Source organism: Trifolium pratense, linkage group LG1, assembly GCF_020283565.1.
Source record: "Trifolium pratense cultivar HEN17-A07 linkage group LG1, ARS_RC_1.1, whole genome shotgun sequence".
Taxonomy (NCBI): Eukaryota; Viridiplantae; Streptophyta; class Magnoliopsida; order Fabales; family Fabaceae; genus Trifolium; species Trifolium pratense.
The window spans coordinates 30,426,949-30,445,902 of record NC_060059.1 but is presented as its reverse complement, the minus strand read 5'-3'; the positions used below and the strand labels follow the sequence as shown (position 1 = coordinate 30,445,902).

Sequence of the window (18,954 nt, the reverse complement as noted above, 5' to 3'; positions counted from 1 at the left end):
CCATATCCGCTTAAACTTGTTTAATCAATTGAAGATTTACTCTAACCACCTCGTCAAAGTCTTCATCCGGCAATATCATCACTGTTTGTGTTGTTTCGGCTATAACTCGGCCGAAGTCAGTACTAAGCATTACATTATGTTGTGCCGTGTAGCAAGAAACAAAGCCCCTGACAAAACAGTACCATCCCGTTCTAAGTGTGCACAGCTACCACATCATCTTGTTGTTGATCCTCTGCAATAATACTCATTGCAGCAACAATACTCTCTTCAGCCACCTCCTTCTGCTCTACTGCAACACCGTTAGCCGATTTCAACACTACAAAAATTTCACCTTTTAGCCACGGTTAAAACCGTAGCTAAACATTGCTTTCACCGTAGTTAACGTTTTTTGCCACGTAAATATTTATGGTGCCTTACGTCATCAATTCCCAACCGCAACATGTTCCACGATGTTATAAAAAATTTGCAGCTCCTAATATCATAAGTATCTTTATAACTACACACATCCAACACAGCTGTAGGGTAAGTTTTGACACATGTCAAGCTCACAGCAATGCAGAGTAAAAAAATTGAAATAGCGACAAAAATTTAGAAACAAAAAACTAAAAAATTGTCTATAATTCAGTCGCTAAGTGTTAGAGACACTAAATTTGGTGACCAGTTTTATTTTATCTGTCACTAATTTTCTTCCTTATTTCAACTTTTTTTATCTTTTAAAATGGACATAATATGCATGCAATAAGGATAAATTATAAATATATAGGAAATTAAGTAAAGACAAATCATGCCTGCATAAATTCACCAATGTTAACAACTAGAGCCCCAGGTAGAGGAGGTACATCGATCCAAATTTCCTTATGAAGAACTTGGAGGCCACCTATATGATCTTGTAGTAGCACTGTGATGAAATCAGCATCAGCATGTGTTATAGTTGCCATAGTTAATTCTGGTTCAGGACAAGGTGGACAATAATTGCCTATAGCAAATAAGCCATCAGCACAACCAAAATCTATTAAACCAAGAGCTTCTGATAGTAACTGAAGCAACAAAGTCCCCAACTTCATTACTTGGTTCAAGTATTCCACCAGTATGGCTCTACAAATGAATGAAATAAGAAAATTTATGAAAGATAAGTCATCACACTAAAAAAAAGAAAAGCAGGATAATATATATATATATATATATATATATAACCCACTTGGGGTTGGTCGAGTGGTGTTGGCTTGGGCCCTTGGAGTATGCTCCTCTCAAGGTCTCAGGTTCGATTCCCACTGGTGCCAATTTCGGTGGGCTAAGTCCATACAGAGCAAAAAAACTCTACGGTTTACAACCGTTCAAATTTTGAAACAACAAAATAATTTCGAAGAAAGAAAAAGGAGAAGGAAAGAAGCAGTTTTCTCAGAATGCAGAGAAAAAGAAGTGAGTAAAAACTGAAGAAATGAAGTGGTATTTATAGGCAAGTAGGGAGCTGGAATCAGAGCAATTTCAGGAGCTGAAGGCACACGTTTTTGACCGTTTAATGCTCAGTCAAATCTCAAAACGTGGCAAAAAAATAGTGACACGTTTTTGACCGTTAACAGATTTGAAAATCTGTTTCAGACTTGGTCTTAGCACATTTAACATGTGCGAATTAAGGGACACACTAAAAGAAATTTAAATTCAAAAAATTTCTTTTTCTTAGTATTAAAAAATTAATATATCACCCAAGCCCGGCCCGGCCCGGCCCGAGCCGGTCGGACGGCGGCGCGCGTGTGATATTCGACATTGTGTGTGGTCTCCCTTTCTTACAAAAGTGGGTACCCCAAGGGCACACCCTTGGTTGCCAACTTGTGATATATAAACACTACCAAGTAGTGTGATTTTTCCAATGTGGGACTCAAAGAGCCTTTTTTCAATTCACACTACACATGGTTCTAACAAATGTGTTTACTTCAATACCAAGTTTCCTCTAATTCTTCATCATGTTCCAACACTTACTAAATTATTTTACGTTCGATTCACTTTTTTTTTTTGCAAAACATTCGATTCACTTTTAATCATAATTAATTAATTCAAAATTAATTTTGTGCGGAGACAGTACTCGGGTTGGCCTAGGCCAAGACTCACCCTCACCCCAAAAACATTTATTTTATGACCACTCCTCATTGATTGTTCTTCATTGTTTTGGTTTTGTTTTTCTCCTTTGTGTATTTCTCCTTGTCTTTTATGTATTTTGTTATTGGTGAATTCTTCAATATATATCTTATTTAATTAAGGTGGACAATTCTAATGGATTCACAAATAATTTTTATTAATGACCATGTATTTTTATTCATTATTAATACAAATTGTTGTTGTTGCCGTTCAAAATATAAAAATTAGCCTCACATCATTGTCTCATTGCTAAGTGTTAGAAACCATGTTGGTCTATAAACAATGACCTAAATATAATCTGATGATTATGTTAAGAATATAGATAGTTAGTTAATCAACTAGAGTTAGTTGATAGGTTACCAAGTTAGTTAGGAGGTTAGAAAGTTAGTTAGAGAGTTAGTTACTCCAAATAGTCCTATAAATAAGCTACTTCATTGTACATTTTACTCATTCTTTTATCAATCTATATTCATTCAATATGAATTTCTATGAGTATCTTCCTCATGAATACTCTTATGCACTCTATCTTGCCGACATTTATGATCTTTATCCCTTCGATTCCATGATTCATAACATGGTATCAGAGCGATACCCAAGGGATGAGGATAACTACGCTTCCGATAAAGATTCCGCTCCTAATTCTGTTTCAGCCATTGATGAAGATGAAGATCTTTCTCATGATGAAGATTTGGAGGTTTCTGCACCAGAAATTCAATCTTCCAGCCTCTGCAATCACATCATTTTCGGCAATTTCGGGAATTCAGATTTTACTACCATTCAATCTCCTTTGATCACTCCAATCAAGCCAACAATTGATGGATTTTCCATCAAGATTGGCAAGATAACATGTATTCTTGCAGATTCATGTTGCAGCATTGTCGAGGAATCTGCGTTCCAAGAATCTAAGTTTGCCGCTTTGGAAGAACACGTGAAATCGAAGAATCTTGATTCTGCATCATCATCTTTGTTAGCAACTTCAGAGATCGTCATCAAGCCTTTGGTTGAAGGGGGAGGATCTGTCAAAATTGGAGAAGTCAATTGTTTTCAATCGGTCTATGAAACTGAATCGGCGTGCAAAGGGAAAATGCAAGATCAGAGAATTCAACATCTCATTTCTGTGCCGAAAATTCAATACTCCGAAGCAATCATGAAATTGAAGGAACCTTTTCCAGAATCAACACATATGATGTATGATCCTCGCCACGATAAATACAGCATCGCCGTTCTCGCCGTCAAAACTGTCTTTGATCCCGGCGGAGCAACATTTGTGAATCTTGGTTATGTGATCTGTAGAGTCCTTTGCAAAACTTTGTTTCGTCTATGGTGGATGCCTTGGGATAGAGGGAGGAAGACGTTTGATCCCAGCGGAACTCTCATGTACATCAATATCGCCGTGCTCCACCGCATACACGCGTTTCACTTTTCTGTTTCAGTTCATTCTTCTTTGTTTTGCTCCCGGTTCCTTTCTCGTTACTGTATTTCACTCTCCCATGGTGTGGACCTTGCTGCATAACATTTCGTTTTCAGTTTTTTTTCTTCCATTCAGATTCAATTGAGATTGAGTGAGTATAGGGAAGAAGATGACAGCGAATTGTAGGTGTCATGTGCAGTGCAATATTTTGTACCAATTTTCTCTTCAATTGTTCTGTCAATTGTGCGATGTTCGAGAACATTCAACTACAGGAAGATAAGGCAGGGGCAACACATTGCAGAAGGATGAATCAAAATAGAATTGGGCATGTATAAGCTACGTGACACACAAGGCCAGCAACAAGTGTGGAAATTTTCTTTGGGCTCTTAAGTCTTAGTGTCATAGCTTGTAGGATTTTACTGTCATTTTGTGCCACTGCAGTGCTTGCACTACAATTTTCTATGTTTCAGGTTGCAATTTTTCACATGATAAATGTTGAAAATAATTGTAATTCAAACTCAAATTGGTAAATTTTCCAATGTTGAGTTTGAGGGAGGCTGTTAAGAATATAGATAGTTAGTTAATCAACTAGAGTTAGTTGATAGGTTACCAAGTTAGTTAGGAGGTTAGAAAGTTAGTTAGAGAGTTAGTTACTCCAAATAGTCCTATAAATAAGCTACTTCATTGTACATTTTACTCATTCTTTTATCAATCTATATTCATTCAATATGAATTTCTATGAGTATCTTCCTCATGAATACTCTTATGCACTCTATCTTGCCGACATTTATGATCTTTATCCCTTCGATTCCATGATTCATAACAGATTACAATACCTAATAGTCCATTTTTAATTATTGTCAAAATCTGCTTTCGATTTTTTTTTGAATGGCTGCTTTTGAAATGATATTTTTTTAACAAGTCAAAATGAGATTTTATATATATATATATATATGTGGCTTTGGCTAAAAGGGTTTTTCCAATCCATCCTTTCATAAATTGAGTGTATTTATCTATCAATTAATGATAACAAGATATATGCAAATCTACATGTGCAAATTCAAAAATTTGTTAAAAGTTTATTGTAGGTACCATATGTAAATTCACTCATGTGGCTTGTTCTTATTGATTGATGGACATGGACCCACAATTTATGAAAGGGTAGAGTAGGTCTCACCATAATAAAAACTAGCTAGTCCATTTAGCATAAAGTGTGCCAAAAAGACTATAAGTTTACAAGTACACTAATCGGACATAAGCATGGAACCAAAGTTACAAAGTTACACCAGGCCTAGACAAGTAAACGGGCTCGACCACCAGCTATGGTATTTTGAAATGATATTACAAGTCGGATTGACACCTTGGTGAGTTAACGCAAAATCTAATATTTCGATGGATGTTTGTCATTGGGTTTGGCCGATTTTAGTTAAATATTTGTTATTCGGTAAGATCCGTTGGGTCACCCGCCGCTGTTGTGTGATTCATCATTTATATCTACGCATCAAGTCCAATAATGTTGGGCGTGAAGGGGTGTGTTAAGAACTCTCATATCGGATATGAGTTGTCCTAAACATGAGTTTATAAGCAAGAGATAATTTTCACCTTACAAGCCAATTTTGTACGGTTGAGTTAGGTTGAACTCCCCTTACTAAGAAAATGTTTAAGGTGTTATATATTACTATTATAAATCATCTTTCATGCCTAATATTATTAAAATTGCCGGCCAAAATTTATCATGTTGCTAAAAGAACTAAGGTTTCAAATCATATTTCTGTATCAAGTTGAAAAACATTCTCTGTTTTTTTCAAATTTCAGGAAAATAATCTGTTTAGAAAAAGTACAAATTAAGGCATGGAAGATTCAAAAAGAGTAAAAGAACTAAAAGCTTTTGATGAAACAAAACTTGGTGTTAAAGGGCTTGTTGATGCAGGAATTACAAAGATCCCTAAAATCTTCTACCATCCACCTGATAACATCAAGAAGTCAAAGGACACAACAACAGATTATACTATTCCTGTAATAGATCTTGCTAAGATTCATGAAGATCCTTGTGCACACAAAAGGGTTGTTGAAAGTGTTAGAGATGCATCAGAAACAGGTGGATTTTTTCAGATTGTAAATCATGGAATCTCATTGAGTATTTTGAAGGAAATAAAAGATGGGGTGTTGAATTTTTTTGAACAAGATAGTGAGGTCAAGAAGAAATTTTATACTCGTGAATCAAAATCCTTTGTGTATAATAGTAATTTTCCACTATATACCTCAGCTTCAGCTACTTGGAAAGATTCTTTCCTTTGCAACATGGCTCCTATTCCTCCTAAACCAGAAGATCTGCCAGCTGTATGCAGGTACTTTTCAGCTAATTTATGGTTGCTTGATTACGCCTATGTTTCGTATTACGGTGGATACGCCAGAATCACAATTATCCACCATGATTTCACAGAAGTTATACTTTGTAACTATTGAAAAATTATGGTGATCACCGTGATTTCACAGTGAATTTTGCCTATGTTGTAGCAAAAATTAATTTTGAATGAATTGATTGTAAAATTGATAATGATTTAAAGCGAGTGGAATGCAAAATAATTTATAATTAATTGGATATATAAAATAAATCTGAACAATAAATTCAAGATTCATTATCGTGAGTTTAGTTTAATTGGTAAAGACATCGCATTATATTTATGTAGAAGCTGAAGTTCGAACGCTGAACATTTCACTTATTCATTTTAAGGTTAAATTTCAAGACACTAAACTATTTGACTAAAAAAAAAATTCAAACCTCAAAATTATGGTGTGTATCAGTGTATGTTTAGATGAGCGATGAGTTTGACAAAATTATAGTTGGCCAAAATCATGGTAGCTCATTGTGATTTTGATAATCTCAATGTCTACTTAAACATGCACAAAATAGGGATGGCAATGGGTAGGGTATGGGTAGGGTACTATAGTACCCATCCCCATACCCGCAGTTTGAAAAAATACCCATACCAATCCCCATACCCGCGTGGGTAACAACCTTTGTCCCCGTCCCCATACCCTATGGGTACCTAAATACCCATACCCGTACCCGTTACCCGCATTTTTGCTAAAAATAAATCGATCGATTATAAAATATCATATCGTTTTAATATAATTAATTTTTTAAAAAAGATTTTAATGTCGACTCATGAAAATTATAAACAAAAACTTTATCAATCTCATGTTAAAGTTCATTTATTTGTTAAGATATTCACATTGTTTTTGTATTATATAATAAATAAACATTTTTATTAAAAATGTGTAATAGTTTAATAGTTGTTGTATTTTTTTAAATTGATATACATATCTTATTATATATATATATATATATATATATATATATATATATATATATATATATATATATGGGTATGGGGCGGGGTGGGTACTAAGGTACCCGTACCCGCACCCATACCCGTTCATTTTTGCGGGTAATTACTCATACCCGTGCCCGTACCCAAAATGCGGGTTTTTACCCTACCCGTTATGGGTAATTTTTGCGGGTGCCCACTGGGTATGGGTCAAATTGCCATCCCTAGCACAAAATAGTAGTTATCCTAAGCTTTTATTGTGATGGTATTTTTCATAAATGCTCAATTCTAATCTTCTTTGTGATCTAATTTGGAATTGTTTCCTATGTCATTTGTTTGTAGAGACATATTGGTGGAATACTCTAACCAAGTAATGAAACTAGGAACTTTATTGCTTGAGATACTATCAGAAGCTCTTGGTCTGAATCCAACCTATTTAATAGATATTGGCTGTGCCGAGGGCTTATTTGCTCATGGCCATTACTATCCAGCTTGTCCTGAACCAGATTTAACTATGGGAACTGGAAAACATGCTGATGTTGATTTTGTCACAGTGCTTCTACAAGATCATATAGGTGGTCTTCAAGTTCTTCATAAGGACATGTGGATTGATGTACCTCCTCTGCCTGAGGCCCTAGTTGTTAACATTGGTGATTTATTACAGGCATGTTTTTGTAATTTTGTCTTTCTTTTTCTACAAACTAAGCGTGTATGTTTGGTTTCAATTTTACAGAATCATTTTGTTTAAATTCATTTTCTCTCACTGCAGAACTTAACATACACGATGACTATTTGTCCTCATTGCATATTTTAGATCCATTTGAAAGATTGGATCTTTTGCAGGGGTGCAGAGTTGTTGGATCAGAAAAAATCCAACAACACTGCAATATTTAAATCAAATGGCTCTGCATCAGCTACATACCGTAACTAATGCAGAGCCATTTAACCAGATTTCAATTTTAATTATGATAAGCTTGACCTTAAAAGATATGGCTAATTTACAATCTTCTTGAATCACTTTGGTTTTCTTTCATCTTAATTTAGAATATTGTTTGATCTCAGCTTATCTCAAATGACAAATTCAAGAGTGCTCAACATAGAGTATTGGCAAATCATGTTTCTCCAAGAGTCTCTATTGCATGCTTTTTTGGCACACCTCATCCATCTACAAGGACTTATGGTCCCATTAAGGAACTATTATCTGAAGAAAACTCGGCAAAATACAGAGAAACTTCAATTTCAGAATTTGTTGGCCACTATGCAAGAAAATGCACTTATGATGGTACATCTCCTCTGCTGCATTTCAAGATTTGACTAGCACAATGGAAGTGAAAGTGACTATGTGGCCTTATACTTTTTGTATACAATGGCTCAAACTTTAGATTTTCACTAGATAAAATTCTTAAAAAGAATAATGAAAATAGTTTAGTTGTTGAATTTGCCTTATCTTTATCAGAAACTTGTAAAATTGCTCAAGAAATTTGTACCAAGAAACTGCATATCAACTTTCAATGAATCAATTGTTTGACTTAATGATGTATATCCTGTTTGTCCTGAAGAGCAGAGAAATTGAAGTAATTGTGGTATGTAAGTGGATGGAGATCCGGATTTGCCGCAGTAGAAAATGCACGCAGTTATACGCTGTAATTGATCTCGGCCATTGATTTTACATGAAACGGTTTATATTAAATATACACTGAAATGCTTATATATATATATATATATATATATATATATATATATATATATATATATATATATACACTGAAATAATTCTGGCCATTGATTATGTTCGGATGATTGGTGTTGTAACTGTGTCAACGCAGTTACAACAGGAAATCTGTTTCCCGTACATCAATCACTAATTGAATGAACAAATATATCAATTATTAAATGAATTTAAAAATTAAATTTTTTCTTACATTAAGGACTACATAAAATATTATCCACATACTCTCTTCGATCTCAAATATAAGCAAAAATTGTCTTTTTAGGTTAATTGAACAATTAATGTATTTGGTTTAAAATATAGAGCAAATACATTAATTATTCAAGCAACTTAAAAAAAAGTTTTTGCTTATACTTGAGATCGGAGGAAATAAGTAATATCGCAAATACTCGATATTTTACTGTTCAAAGTGCTTATTTGCAACGGGAGAATGTTCACCATATAGATGGGGACTGGACCGGGATTTGGAATTGGAAAGGACCACACAGAATTCAAACTTTTATGTGGTTGACCGCTCATGATCGCCTTCTGACCAAATATCGCAGGAGCAGATGGGGAGTGGGAATTTCGGCCGTTTGTCATATATGTGGAAACAAAGACGAAACAGTCATCCATACTTTGAGGGATTGCATATATGCAACTCAAATATGGATCACGTTAGTTGCATCTAATCGTATTACTAATTTCTTCTCTTTTAATTGCATGGACTGGTTCTTCAAGAATCTTAGCAACGAGTATGGAGCGCAAAAAGAAGGGTGGACATCCATTTTCATGGTGGCATGCTGGTATATGTGGAAGTGGCGAAACAAATCAATTTTCGATGAAAACTTTCGACGACCATCAAATCATATTCATGTGATCCTCAAGATGGCTATAGATATTGACAGGTGCAAGCATAATCATATTATTCAAGGGCAACAGAAAAATGACACCATTTTCATTGGTTGGAAGCACCCACCTGAAGGTTGGATAAAACTTAATTGTGACGGGGCTTATAAAGAGTCGGTGGATCTTGCAAGGTGTGGTGGTTTGCTTCGAGACTCAAATGGTCAATGGATTCAGAGATACACTCAAAAGATTGGTGCATGTGATGCTCTACATGCTGAAATGTGGGGTATGTATGCGGGAATGAATTTGGCTCGAAGACAAGGAGTTACTCATCTCATTATTGAAAGTGACTCCAAAATACTAATTGACATGGTTACAAAGAGATGCAATCTTAATGGGGTCATCCCCATATTGATCCGTAGAATCCGCCATCTTGACCATGTTTTAGTCGGGATTGTTAGATTTGGATCGGTTTGCAGGTTTCTGTCCACCCCTAAATTTAACATTCATTTTTTTTTTTTACAATTAACATTCACGTTTTATTAGATAAAATTTATGTGTCGTATTATTTTATGTGTAACTCATTTTTAAGTATGGATCTCACAAGTCATTTTGATTTCATCTAGAAGAGTGGATATTAGAGTAAGTGTTATAAAAAAGAGTGTTTCTAAAAGTCTAAAGTCCATATTAAAAATGACCACTTAATATTATGTCCTCATTGAGCTATGGTCAATTGGTCAGGGTGAGTTATAATACTTTTTTTATTTTATAATTGGGGACTTATAGATATTTGATTGTGTTTAATACTGTATTCATTAAAAAAAATATTTTTCCTTAAATCAAATAATTAATTTTTATTGACCTAAAAACTATGTAATTAATTTAAAAACTAACTTAACGCAATCCGATTTACTAATATTTAACTTCAGAATTTTTTTCAATCATTTTTTTTTGTCGAAGTGTATTTTGAATAATTTAACTTCAGAAAATGTTTGATTGATTAATTAATTTTTTTAAATAACTTATATACGACGTTTAATTTTTTTTTTTCTTGAACGACGCTATTATTTATTTATCTAGGAGACTTGGGGATGTTAGCCTTTTTCTTTTTTTTTTACAGAAGAAGAAGAGACCGGAAGAGTTTCTCCATAATTAAACATCACCGTGATTTTCTATAAAAAATCAAACTTATTCCATTTTGAAAACAATGATATTTATTACTGGAGGGAAATTTACAATTACACTCATCATTACAGTTACCAAAAAAAACATCATAACCCAAAAATTAGCGCGCAAACTATTAACCTATTTCGCGCCATTCTCACTATAAAAAATTCGCGCTTCTTTCACCATTTATATATAAACTCACAAACCCTTTCAATCATTTCACTTTCTCCACTATCACTGTTTACACTTTTTTTTTTGTCTCTTCCACCAAAATTTCATTTTTTTTTTTCACTAAGTTATTTTCTGGTTTTTCGTTATGACGGAACGTTCTGAACAAGAAAATGGAACGTTCCAGAAGGTTTTCCGCACAATGGAAAACGACGAAGTCGTTTTTAGAAACGGCAATGCAGTTCTCGTCGCTAAGCCACTCACCGTTGTTCGTGCCTTAACCAGCACCGGCGGCGCTCGCGTTCTTGCTACGCCGCCGTTTCTGAACCCTAACTCCGATGAGTTTGATTCTTGCAAAACTCCGATGATCGAAGTGAAAGACGAGCCTCAAGAATTAGAAAAAGAAGTAAAAACTGTTTCCGTCGATTCTCAATCGGCGGCGGAGGATGTGGTTTACGAGGAGCGGCGTTCGATGTTGTCGTTTGACGATTTTCTTAAATCTACGAATACGCAAGTTGCGTCTGTAGATGAATCATTGAAATCATTGGAAAGTGCTGATGTTGGTGTGGTTTGTGAGATGCAAGAGTCGGTTAAGGTTGAATCGGTAGATGAATCGCTGAAATCAATGGAAGTTGAACCACCGATTCGAACAGTGGAAGAAGTTACCAATGTTGATGTGGCTTGTGAGACGCAGGAATCGGTTAGGGTTGAACCGGTTAAAGAACCAACAACACTGGTTGAACCGGTTGGACCGGTTTGTGCAGAGAAGCAAGCAGTTAGCGATGATGAAGTTGAGGTATTGAAGGTAGTGAAGGGGAAACAAGCTGTGAGTGATGATGTGAGGGTTTTGAAGGTGGTGAAGAAGGAAGTAGTGGAAGAGAAGAAGATTCTGATTCCGAATCTCGATGATGGTGATTTCCCTGTTGAGCCTGGCTGGTCATTGCTGGGAAGCAAGGTTGAGACTGCCACTTCCATGGCTAAAGGAGTGAGGAGATTGGTGGATAATGAGATTGTTTATTTCAATTTCCCTAATCCACAAGCCTCTTACAAGTTTCAATGGATCGTTCGTGTCTCGACCAAACGTTCTGGAGTGGTACTAATTTTATCATTGATTGCAATGTTTAGCATTTAAAGTATTTTATTGTTTAGAAAATTGTTTCATAATATTAAAATGCAATGTAGATTGTGTTGATTCTCGTTTTGGAAGGAATTGGAGGTGATATATTTTTGTTATGTTGTAATTAACTTTTAGGTTGGGAGATTGCCAATGGAATGGGCAAAATCTGTTATTCCTCTTGTACAATCAGGAAATGTTAAGGTACGAGGCCGATGCGTTGCTGCACCAGTTAAACTGGAAACAATGCAAGAAATCTATATTTTAGTTAGGTAAGTTTTTGGTTCCTTATGTTAGTTTAGCTGAAAGTTTTCCACTTTTCCCTTTTATTTGTTTTTGTGTTCATTTGGTTGTTACATTTGAATATTGCTAGAGTAGATTTTGAGTTTATTGATGAAATTATCCTTTTTTGGGCAGTTTTTATGCTCACAACTCTTTATTTGCTGAGTGTGTTGATACCTCTTGGAGGTTAGAGGCTTGTGGTCACATTAACTCTGCTGCTTATCCACTCTTTACACTGTTAAATATGCTAGGAATTGAGCCATATAGGAAGGTAATGAGCCTCTATTTTTAAATTGCTTTGTTGGTTTGTTTATTAATGTTGCATTTGTAATGAGTTGTTATTTTTTAATTAGGCTGATTTCACCCCTGAGGAAATGAAGGCTCGGAAGCGGGTGCTTAAGGTAGGTTCAACTATTTTCATTCCTTTCCCCTTTTAATAGATTTTAGCTTTCATGATGTTGTTATATAATATGACGTGTAGAATGTCAATATTGTGAGTGTTGCCTGATTCTTTGTTAAGCAATATCTGCATGCCAGAGACCTAATTCGCCTGTTCATATTACCAGCTTGATTCAGATGAAGCCTTGGTATTTCCTGTTAATAAGCGAAGAAAAGCTGCTGAGCCACTTCCACAGCCAAGTGAGGATGAACAAGCTCTTTCAGAATCAGCTTTGAATAAACTTATTGGAGCTGCAGAAGTCTTTGACCTGGAGGTATATAATTTTTTTTCTAACATCAATTTCATGTTTTTGTCTTCAACTTATCTCTTGTGTTGTGTAACCAATCTTTTTATGTCTTGTGTATCTATAGGAGAAAGAAGCACCAAAGACCCTGATGTGTAGTCTAAAGCCTTACCAGAGTCAAGCTTTGTATTGGATGACGGAAATTGAGAAGGGAGGTGATGATGAAAATGCTGAGAAAAATTTACATCCTTGCTGGTCAGCCTACAATTTATGCCATGGGTAAGTACAAATAGTACATGATTCCACAAGCAAATCGTGCTTTTAACCCAGTATCAGTAACCTGTCATGCTTTTTAACAGAAAGAGAATTTATGTCAACATATTTACCGGAGAGGCGGCAAAGAAATTTCCACAAGCAACACAGATGGCAAGAGGAGGAGTGAGTTTTGTTTCTTTTCAAGCCTTCAAATTTTAAAATTCTACATGTTACATTCAGTTTGAACGGTTTATCTTATTGTGATTTTGTATTTTTTATTATAGATTTTGGCGGATGCAATGGGACTTGGAAAGACTGTTATGACAATTGCTTTGATTCTAAGTAATACAGGCAGGATGAAGTCAGAGGACAGTGATGCAGAAAGCATATATGACAACATTTTCTCAACTAAGAGGAGGAATGTTAACCCATATAATGTAGAGGGTGGAACTCTAATTGTTTGTCCCATGGCGTTATTGGGTCAGTGGAAGGTGAGATTTCAGTCTAATTAACCCATTTAGAAAAGCATGATTGTTCTTTTATATATCTCAATTAATATTTTGTATGTGAAAGGTAATTTACAAGTATTTAAAATCTTCAGGATGAACTTGAAACACATTCAAAACCTGGCAGCATATCCATATTTGTTCATTATGGTGGGGGCAGAACCACCAATCCTGATTTGTTGTTAGAGTATGATGTTGTCTTGACTACTTATGGTGTCCTATCCGCTGCATTTAAAAGTGTAAGGAGATATTTCTTTGTATTTTATTTTCATCAATTTGCATAGTGAAGTTTCCTTACATTGGGTTCCCTAATTTTTTAATCCAGGAAGGAGAGAATAGCATCTACCATAGGGTCAAGTGGTATAGAGTGGTGCTAGATGAAGCTCATCATATAAAATCCCATAAAAGCCAGGTTGCTGCGGCTGCTATTGCTCTGTCCTCACACTGCCGCTGGTGTCTAACTGGAACACCGCTTCAGGTTAGTTATCAGGAAACATTATTTGTAATTTATAAAATTGCAAGGAGGAAAGTACTCCCTCACAGTCTGAATGTTTCTTTTGTTAGCATTTCAGTACTAATCAATTTAGTACTATAATGAACTTATAGTTTATTAAACAAAAGAGGTTCTTGTTTGCAACTCTGAATTGTGATGCTCTCTATTGCAGAATAGCTTAGAAGATCTATTCAGTCTCTTGTCTTTCTTGCGTGTTGAACCTTGGTGCAACTGGCAGTGGTATGTCAAATGTTAGGCTATCTTGTAACCAGTGTAAATTTGATCAATGTTTTGAAAGGAAAAAAATCATTTGAAGCCCTGTACTTATTTTCATAGTTCTAATTATTAGTTTTATAATTTGCATCTGGTTAGGTGGACTAAGTTGATTCAAAAGCCCTATGAGCAGGGTGATCAAAGAGCCCTGAAATTGGTCAAGGGAATTTTGAGGACATTGATGTTAAGAAGAACCAAGGAAACAAAGGATAAAGAAGGAAGGTACACATTCTCTCCAGGAGAACTGTGTCTCTTTTTCAATATGCATGTGTGAATTTATTTAGTTATAATGATATGTATATAAATTATGCTATGTTTTTTCAGGCCTATACTTGTCCTACCACCAACTGATATTCAATTGATTGAGTGTGAACAGTCAGAATCTGAACGGGACTTCTATGATGCTCTCTTCCTGCGATCTAAAGTAAGTTTTTCCATAGCTTGCTATCCATAAATATTTGAATAGCCATTCGTTTCACTTGTCATTTTTACATAAATCTGGTAATTTTTGAAATGGTTATTGTCCCCATATGTAGCTTTTAGTACTGGGTTTCTAGTGGTAACTATTTGTGTTTGTGATGTAAACTATTTCATTGATTTCAAACAGGTCCAATTTGAGCAGTATGTTGCACAAGGAAAGGTTCTTAACCACTATGCAAATATCCTTGACCTATTAATGCAGTTGAGACGGTGCTGCAACCATCCATTTTTGGTCATGAGGTGGGTGTGTCAAACACATTAAATTGTTCTTCCCAATTCTAATTCTTCTACTAGTATTAATAAAAATTTGCAATATGTGCAGTGGAAGTGATCCTGCGAAATATGCAGACTTGAGCAGACTTGCAAGAAAATTCCTTGAATCTCATACTGAATCATCTGATATGTGCTGCGAAAGCGGTGCACAGCAAAATGCCGAATTGAACAAACTTGCTAGTCTTGCTTGTACATTTCTACAGAATTCTGATTCTGCTTCACACTCTGTCCAATCTCGTGGATATATTGACGAGGTTTTAGGGCATATTCAAAAGGGTGAAACTGTAGAATGCTCTATATGTATGGAATCACCAGATGATCCTGTTTTTACACCATGTGCACATCAATTTTGTAGAGAATGCCTATTCAATTGCTGGGGTACCTCAATGGGTGGTAAATGTCCAATCTGTCGTCAATCACTAAAGAAAAGTGATCTTATTGCACTTCCAACAGAAAGCCCATTCAAGGTTGATATTGAGAACAATTTGACCGAGTCTTCAAAGCTTTCAAAGCTCTTCGATTTCTTAGAAAAAATTCAGAAGTATTCTGATGAAAAAAGTATTGTTTTTAGTCAATGGACCTCATTTTTCAATCTGTTGGAGAATCCATTAAGGAGGAGAGGGATAGGATTCTTAAGATTTGATGGAAAATTGACTCAGAAGCAGAGAGAAAGCGTTCTGAAAGAATTTAACAACACAAAAGAGAAAAGGGTAAGTAAAATTAAATTCAACTGCTTATCATTCTCAATTAACTTTGTCACAACCTAAGTAGCTGATGTCTTTCTCCATTGTTCTGTTTTAGGTTTTGTTGATGTCACTAAAAGCTGGTGGTGTGGGCTTGAACTTGACTGCAGCCTCAAATGTTTTCCTTATGGTAAGCTAATACCCGTTTACCTAATACCGTCACTGCTCAACATGTGACTGATGTAGAACTTAATTTTTCTGATTGGTTTTTTGTAATGAAAATGTAGGATCCATGGTGGAATCCTGCAGTTGAGGAGCAAGCAATAATGAGGATTCATCGTATCGGGCAAAAGCGAAAGGTTACTGTAAGAAGATTCATTGTGAAGGTTAGCTAATTCATTTTCCAAGAACTGTTAGCACATGCAATAAAAATTCATCTTCACATGCTCAAAATGTAAACATTAGTAGTAGTTCACAACTTCACATATTTTAATATTTTTCCTATCAAGCTACATTGGTGGCTGCTGGTCCCTTTGATTATTTAAGCTGCTTAACTTGACTTTGTAACAAAAGTTTGTAAGGCTGCTCAAATTTTATACGTTTCTTACTTTCTCATTATTTTGTACTCTTTGATATCTTTCTTTAGTTTGTTTTTTTGGATAGAAAAAACATTTCTCTCACATTGATCACGTTTTCCTTAAGCAATCTCATGTATCCTTTTTAGGGGTCACATGTCCTAAAAATTTTCCTCAAATACTGTTTTGTTGACTTCCTCCTATTTTTATTTAACTAATAATTTATCTTCAAATACTGTTTTTGTTGACTTCCTCAAATACTGTATTGTAAACAGGGCACAGTGGAAGATCGGTTGCAACAAGTGCAAGCCAAGAAACAAAAGATGATATCTGGTGCACTCACTGATGATGAAGTTAGGACTTCTAGGATTCAAGACCTCAAAATGCTATTCTCATAGGATAATTTATCATGAACCTGATCTCTTATTTAGTTTTTTTTTTTAAGTTATTTACTGAAGTCTTATTTAGTCTTTTAGATCTAGAATGAAGCTTATTTTGTATAGGTGGTAGCATCGTTTCTAACCTAATGGCTTCGTTATATTTCGAGTGCTCACCTTTTTTATGTTATGGTGTGTGTCCAAACTCTAGAGAAAATCAAAGCACACTGTTTTGTAAATTTTGCGGCATTAGCGGTTGAAGTAAAAGCCGGTACTTTTGCTTGGTTTTGTAAATGATGAAGCCTGTCGTTAATGAATCATCACTGTTTTTTCTATCAAATATGTGCTCTATTCTTTCTCTTCTTTTTTTCTTTTTTGATAAAAATATTTTTTTACATTATAATAAAAGGAAACTACAAAATGGCTAATGAGGTAGAATTCATCTCTAAATACCTTAATTAAAATGAGACTCAGAAGAAGGAACTACACTGACTTTCTATGTGGGGAAAAAGTTCAAATTTGTTAGTACATTATGAATTACACAACTTGTGTAATAGGAGAGGGGGTCATAATAGGGTTACAAAGAAAGAGTATTCAAGTGAGGAGAATGGCCACAAAACTACAAAAGAGAAAAAAGAAGAGAAAAACCAAGTCTTGGTTTTTTTACTTTCTTTCATCCTGACTTAGTAAAATAATGATTAAAAGAAAGTGATTTTGTGAATCATAGTTAATGTTCAGTATTACATTGAGTAAAATTGAACCTACAAAAGCGTACCAAATAAAAAATTAAACCTACAAATTGAGGCATCTATAAAATAACAATCAAATTTGAAATATTTATTTGAAAATTACTAGTGCAAGAACCACTATCAACACCGACCGATTCATGTATCAACAATCCCTTGTGAAAAAACACAACAAGCATCAAAGACTTTGTGCCATACGTTCCAGTGTCAAAGCCATACATTCCACGACAACATCTATGTATTAGAGGCAAATCCAAACCTCAAAACCTGCAAATCTCAACATCTTGAAACAATCAAAGATTCAAAAAACGAGAATTCCCACCAAACATATGAAATGAAACAATCTAATTAACGCTAGCAACGATCTACAGCCACAACAAAACAACGCGAGCAACAACCCTTATCGCCCTTGACGATGCTTTGACGAAGCACCACCCAGCTTTCACCGACAGACCAAATACCACCGTGAAATAACGTACATCAACACCAGATCAACATAAGTATTTAAACTTTTGGAAAAAAAAATTTCTATAATGTATTAATATGACAGCAGAAAAAAAAATCGAATTTCAAATGATACATATGAGTTAACTTGAAGTAGGGATAAAAAATTGTGACGAAAAATATTCGAAGAATTTGAAACTTATTGAAATTTTTTTTAGAAATTTAAAGTAAAATTTGAAATATTCATGAAGACTAAAATGTTTTTTTTTTTACTTAATGAAGACTAAAATGTTATTTAACTATAAAATATGTTGTTAATAATAACAATAAATTTAATTTGGTCAAAAGCTATGTGGGTTTGGGTTAGTCAAATAGCATCATATTCGATTTTGATATGAAAATCGATTATCTTTTAAGAAAGCCTTTAAGAAAACTTAGAAAAGTACATTCTAAAAAATAAGCAGGGTCCATTCGAAATAAAATATTAGGCTGATAATGTTTTTATATTTTGTAGAAAAATACTAAGTAACTAATTAGTAGTGAATATTTAAATTTGAAGTAGAATGAATCGAAATAATGAATTTCTACTTTATTTTAAGTAATAAAATGGGTTGGACTCGAACCCCGAACTATTTGACTGTGTATTTGGGGACAGTCGGTTTACATTCACGTATTTGGTGTGCGGTAACATCGAACCTCAAAATTTTAAAATTCTATAATAATAGTTATATATTATTAATGTTCATATATAAAATATTAAATATGTATCAATATATTAGTGGACCTATAATATTTTTGAGTGCAAAGTTCTTGGTTCAAATCCTGTAGGGCACACAAGGCTGTTCTCTCATCCAATCGAATTTTTTCCATACGCATGAGTCAGAAATCGAACCTCTGACCAGTGACCACATGCTTAAGGGGATCAAAACCCTTACCACTGGACCAGTTCATTGTTAGTTAGTTCTAGTCATTTTAAACATTAATTATGATGTCGCTTTTTTA

At 34.7% G+C, this 18,954-nt stretch overlaps 3 protein-coding genes across 4 annotated transcripts; 2 read left to right on the top strand and 1 right to left on the bottom strand.

Moving 5' to 3' along the window:
* Positions 1-191: 191 nt before the first annotated feature.
* On the bottom strand, positions 192-1,064 carry LOC123892098 (1-aminocyclopropane-1-carboxylate oxidase homolog 1-like). The gene is made up of 2 exons (XM_045941940.1): positions 803-1,064; positions 192-316 (listed from the first exon to the last, which is right to left on the bottom strand). The coding sequence occupies exons 1-2, from the start codon at positions 1,062-1,064 to the stop codon at positions 192-194; spliced, it is 387 nt and encodes a 128-aa protein (XP_045797896.1).
* Positions 1,065-5,243: 4,179 nt separating this feature from the next.
* Positions 5,244-8,416, top strand: LOC123902962 (1-aminocyclopropane-1-carboxylate oxidase homolog 1-like). Its single transcript, XM_045952806.1, has 3 exons — positions 5,244-5,892; positions 7,219-7,540; positions 7,939-8,416. The coding sequence occupies exons 1-3, from the start codon at positions 5,396-5,398 to the stop codon at positions 8,188-8,190; spliced, it is 1,071 nt and encodes a 356-aa protein (XP_045808762.1). The 5' UTR covers positions 5,244-5,395; the 3' UTR covers positions 8,191-8,416.
* A 2,397-nt stretch (positions 8,417-10,813) lies between these two features.
* On the top strand, positions 10,814-17,102 carry LOC123896624 (DNA repair protein RAD5B-like). Of its 2 annotated transcripts, XM_045947000.1 has the most exons (19): positions 10,840-11,474; positions 11,505-11,861; positions 12,021-12,154; positions 12,300-12,435; positions 12,518-12,565; positions 12,731-12,877; positions 12,975-13,126; positions 13,207-13,285; positions 13,387-13,593; positions 13,704-13,847; positions 13,934-14,086; positions 14,274-14,341; positions 14,474-14,596; positions 14,699-14,798; positions 14,982-15,094; positions 15,177-15,837; positions 15,929-16,000; positions 16,098-16,196; positions 16,661-17,102. In XM_045947000.1, the coding sequence occupies exons 1-19, from the start codon at positions 10,917-10,919 to the stop codon at positions 16,781-16,783; spliced, it is 3,474 nt and encodes a 1,157-aa protein (XP_045802956.1). In that variant the 5' UTR covers positions 10,840-10,916; the 3' UTR covers positions 16,784-17,102. The 2 variants fall into 2 exon arrangements, with proteins under 2 accessions (XP_045802950.1, XP_045802956.1); XM_045946994.1 differs by having other exon boundaries at positions 10,814-11,861.
* The last annotated feature ends 1,852 nt before the right edge of the window (positions 17,103-18,954 follow it).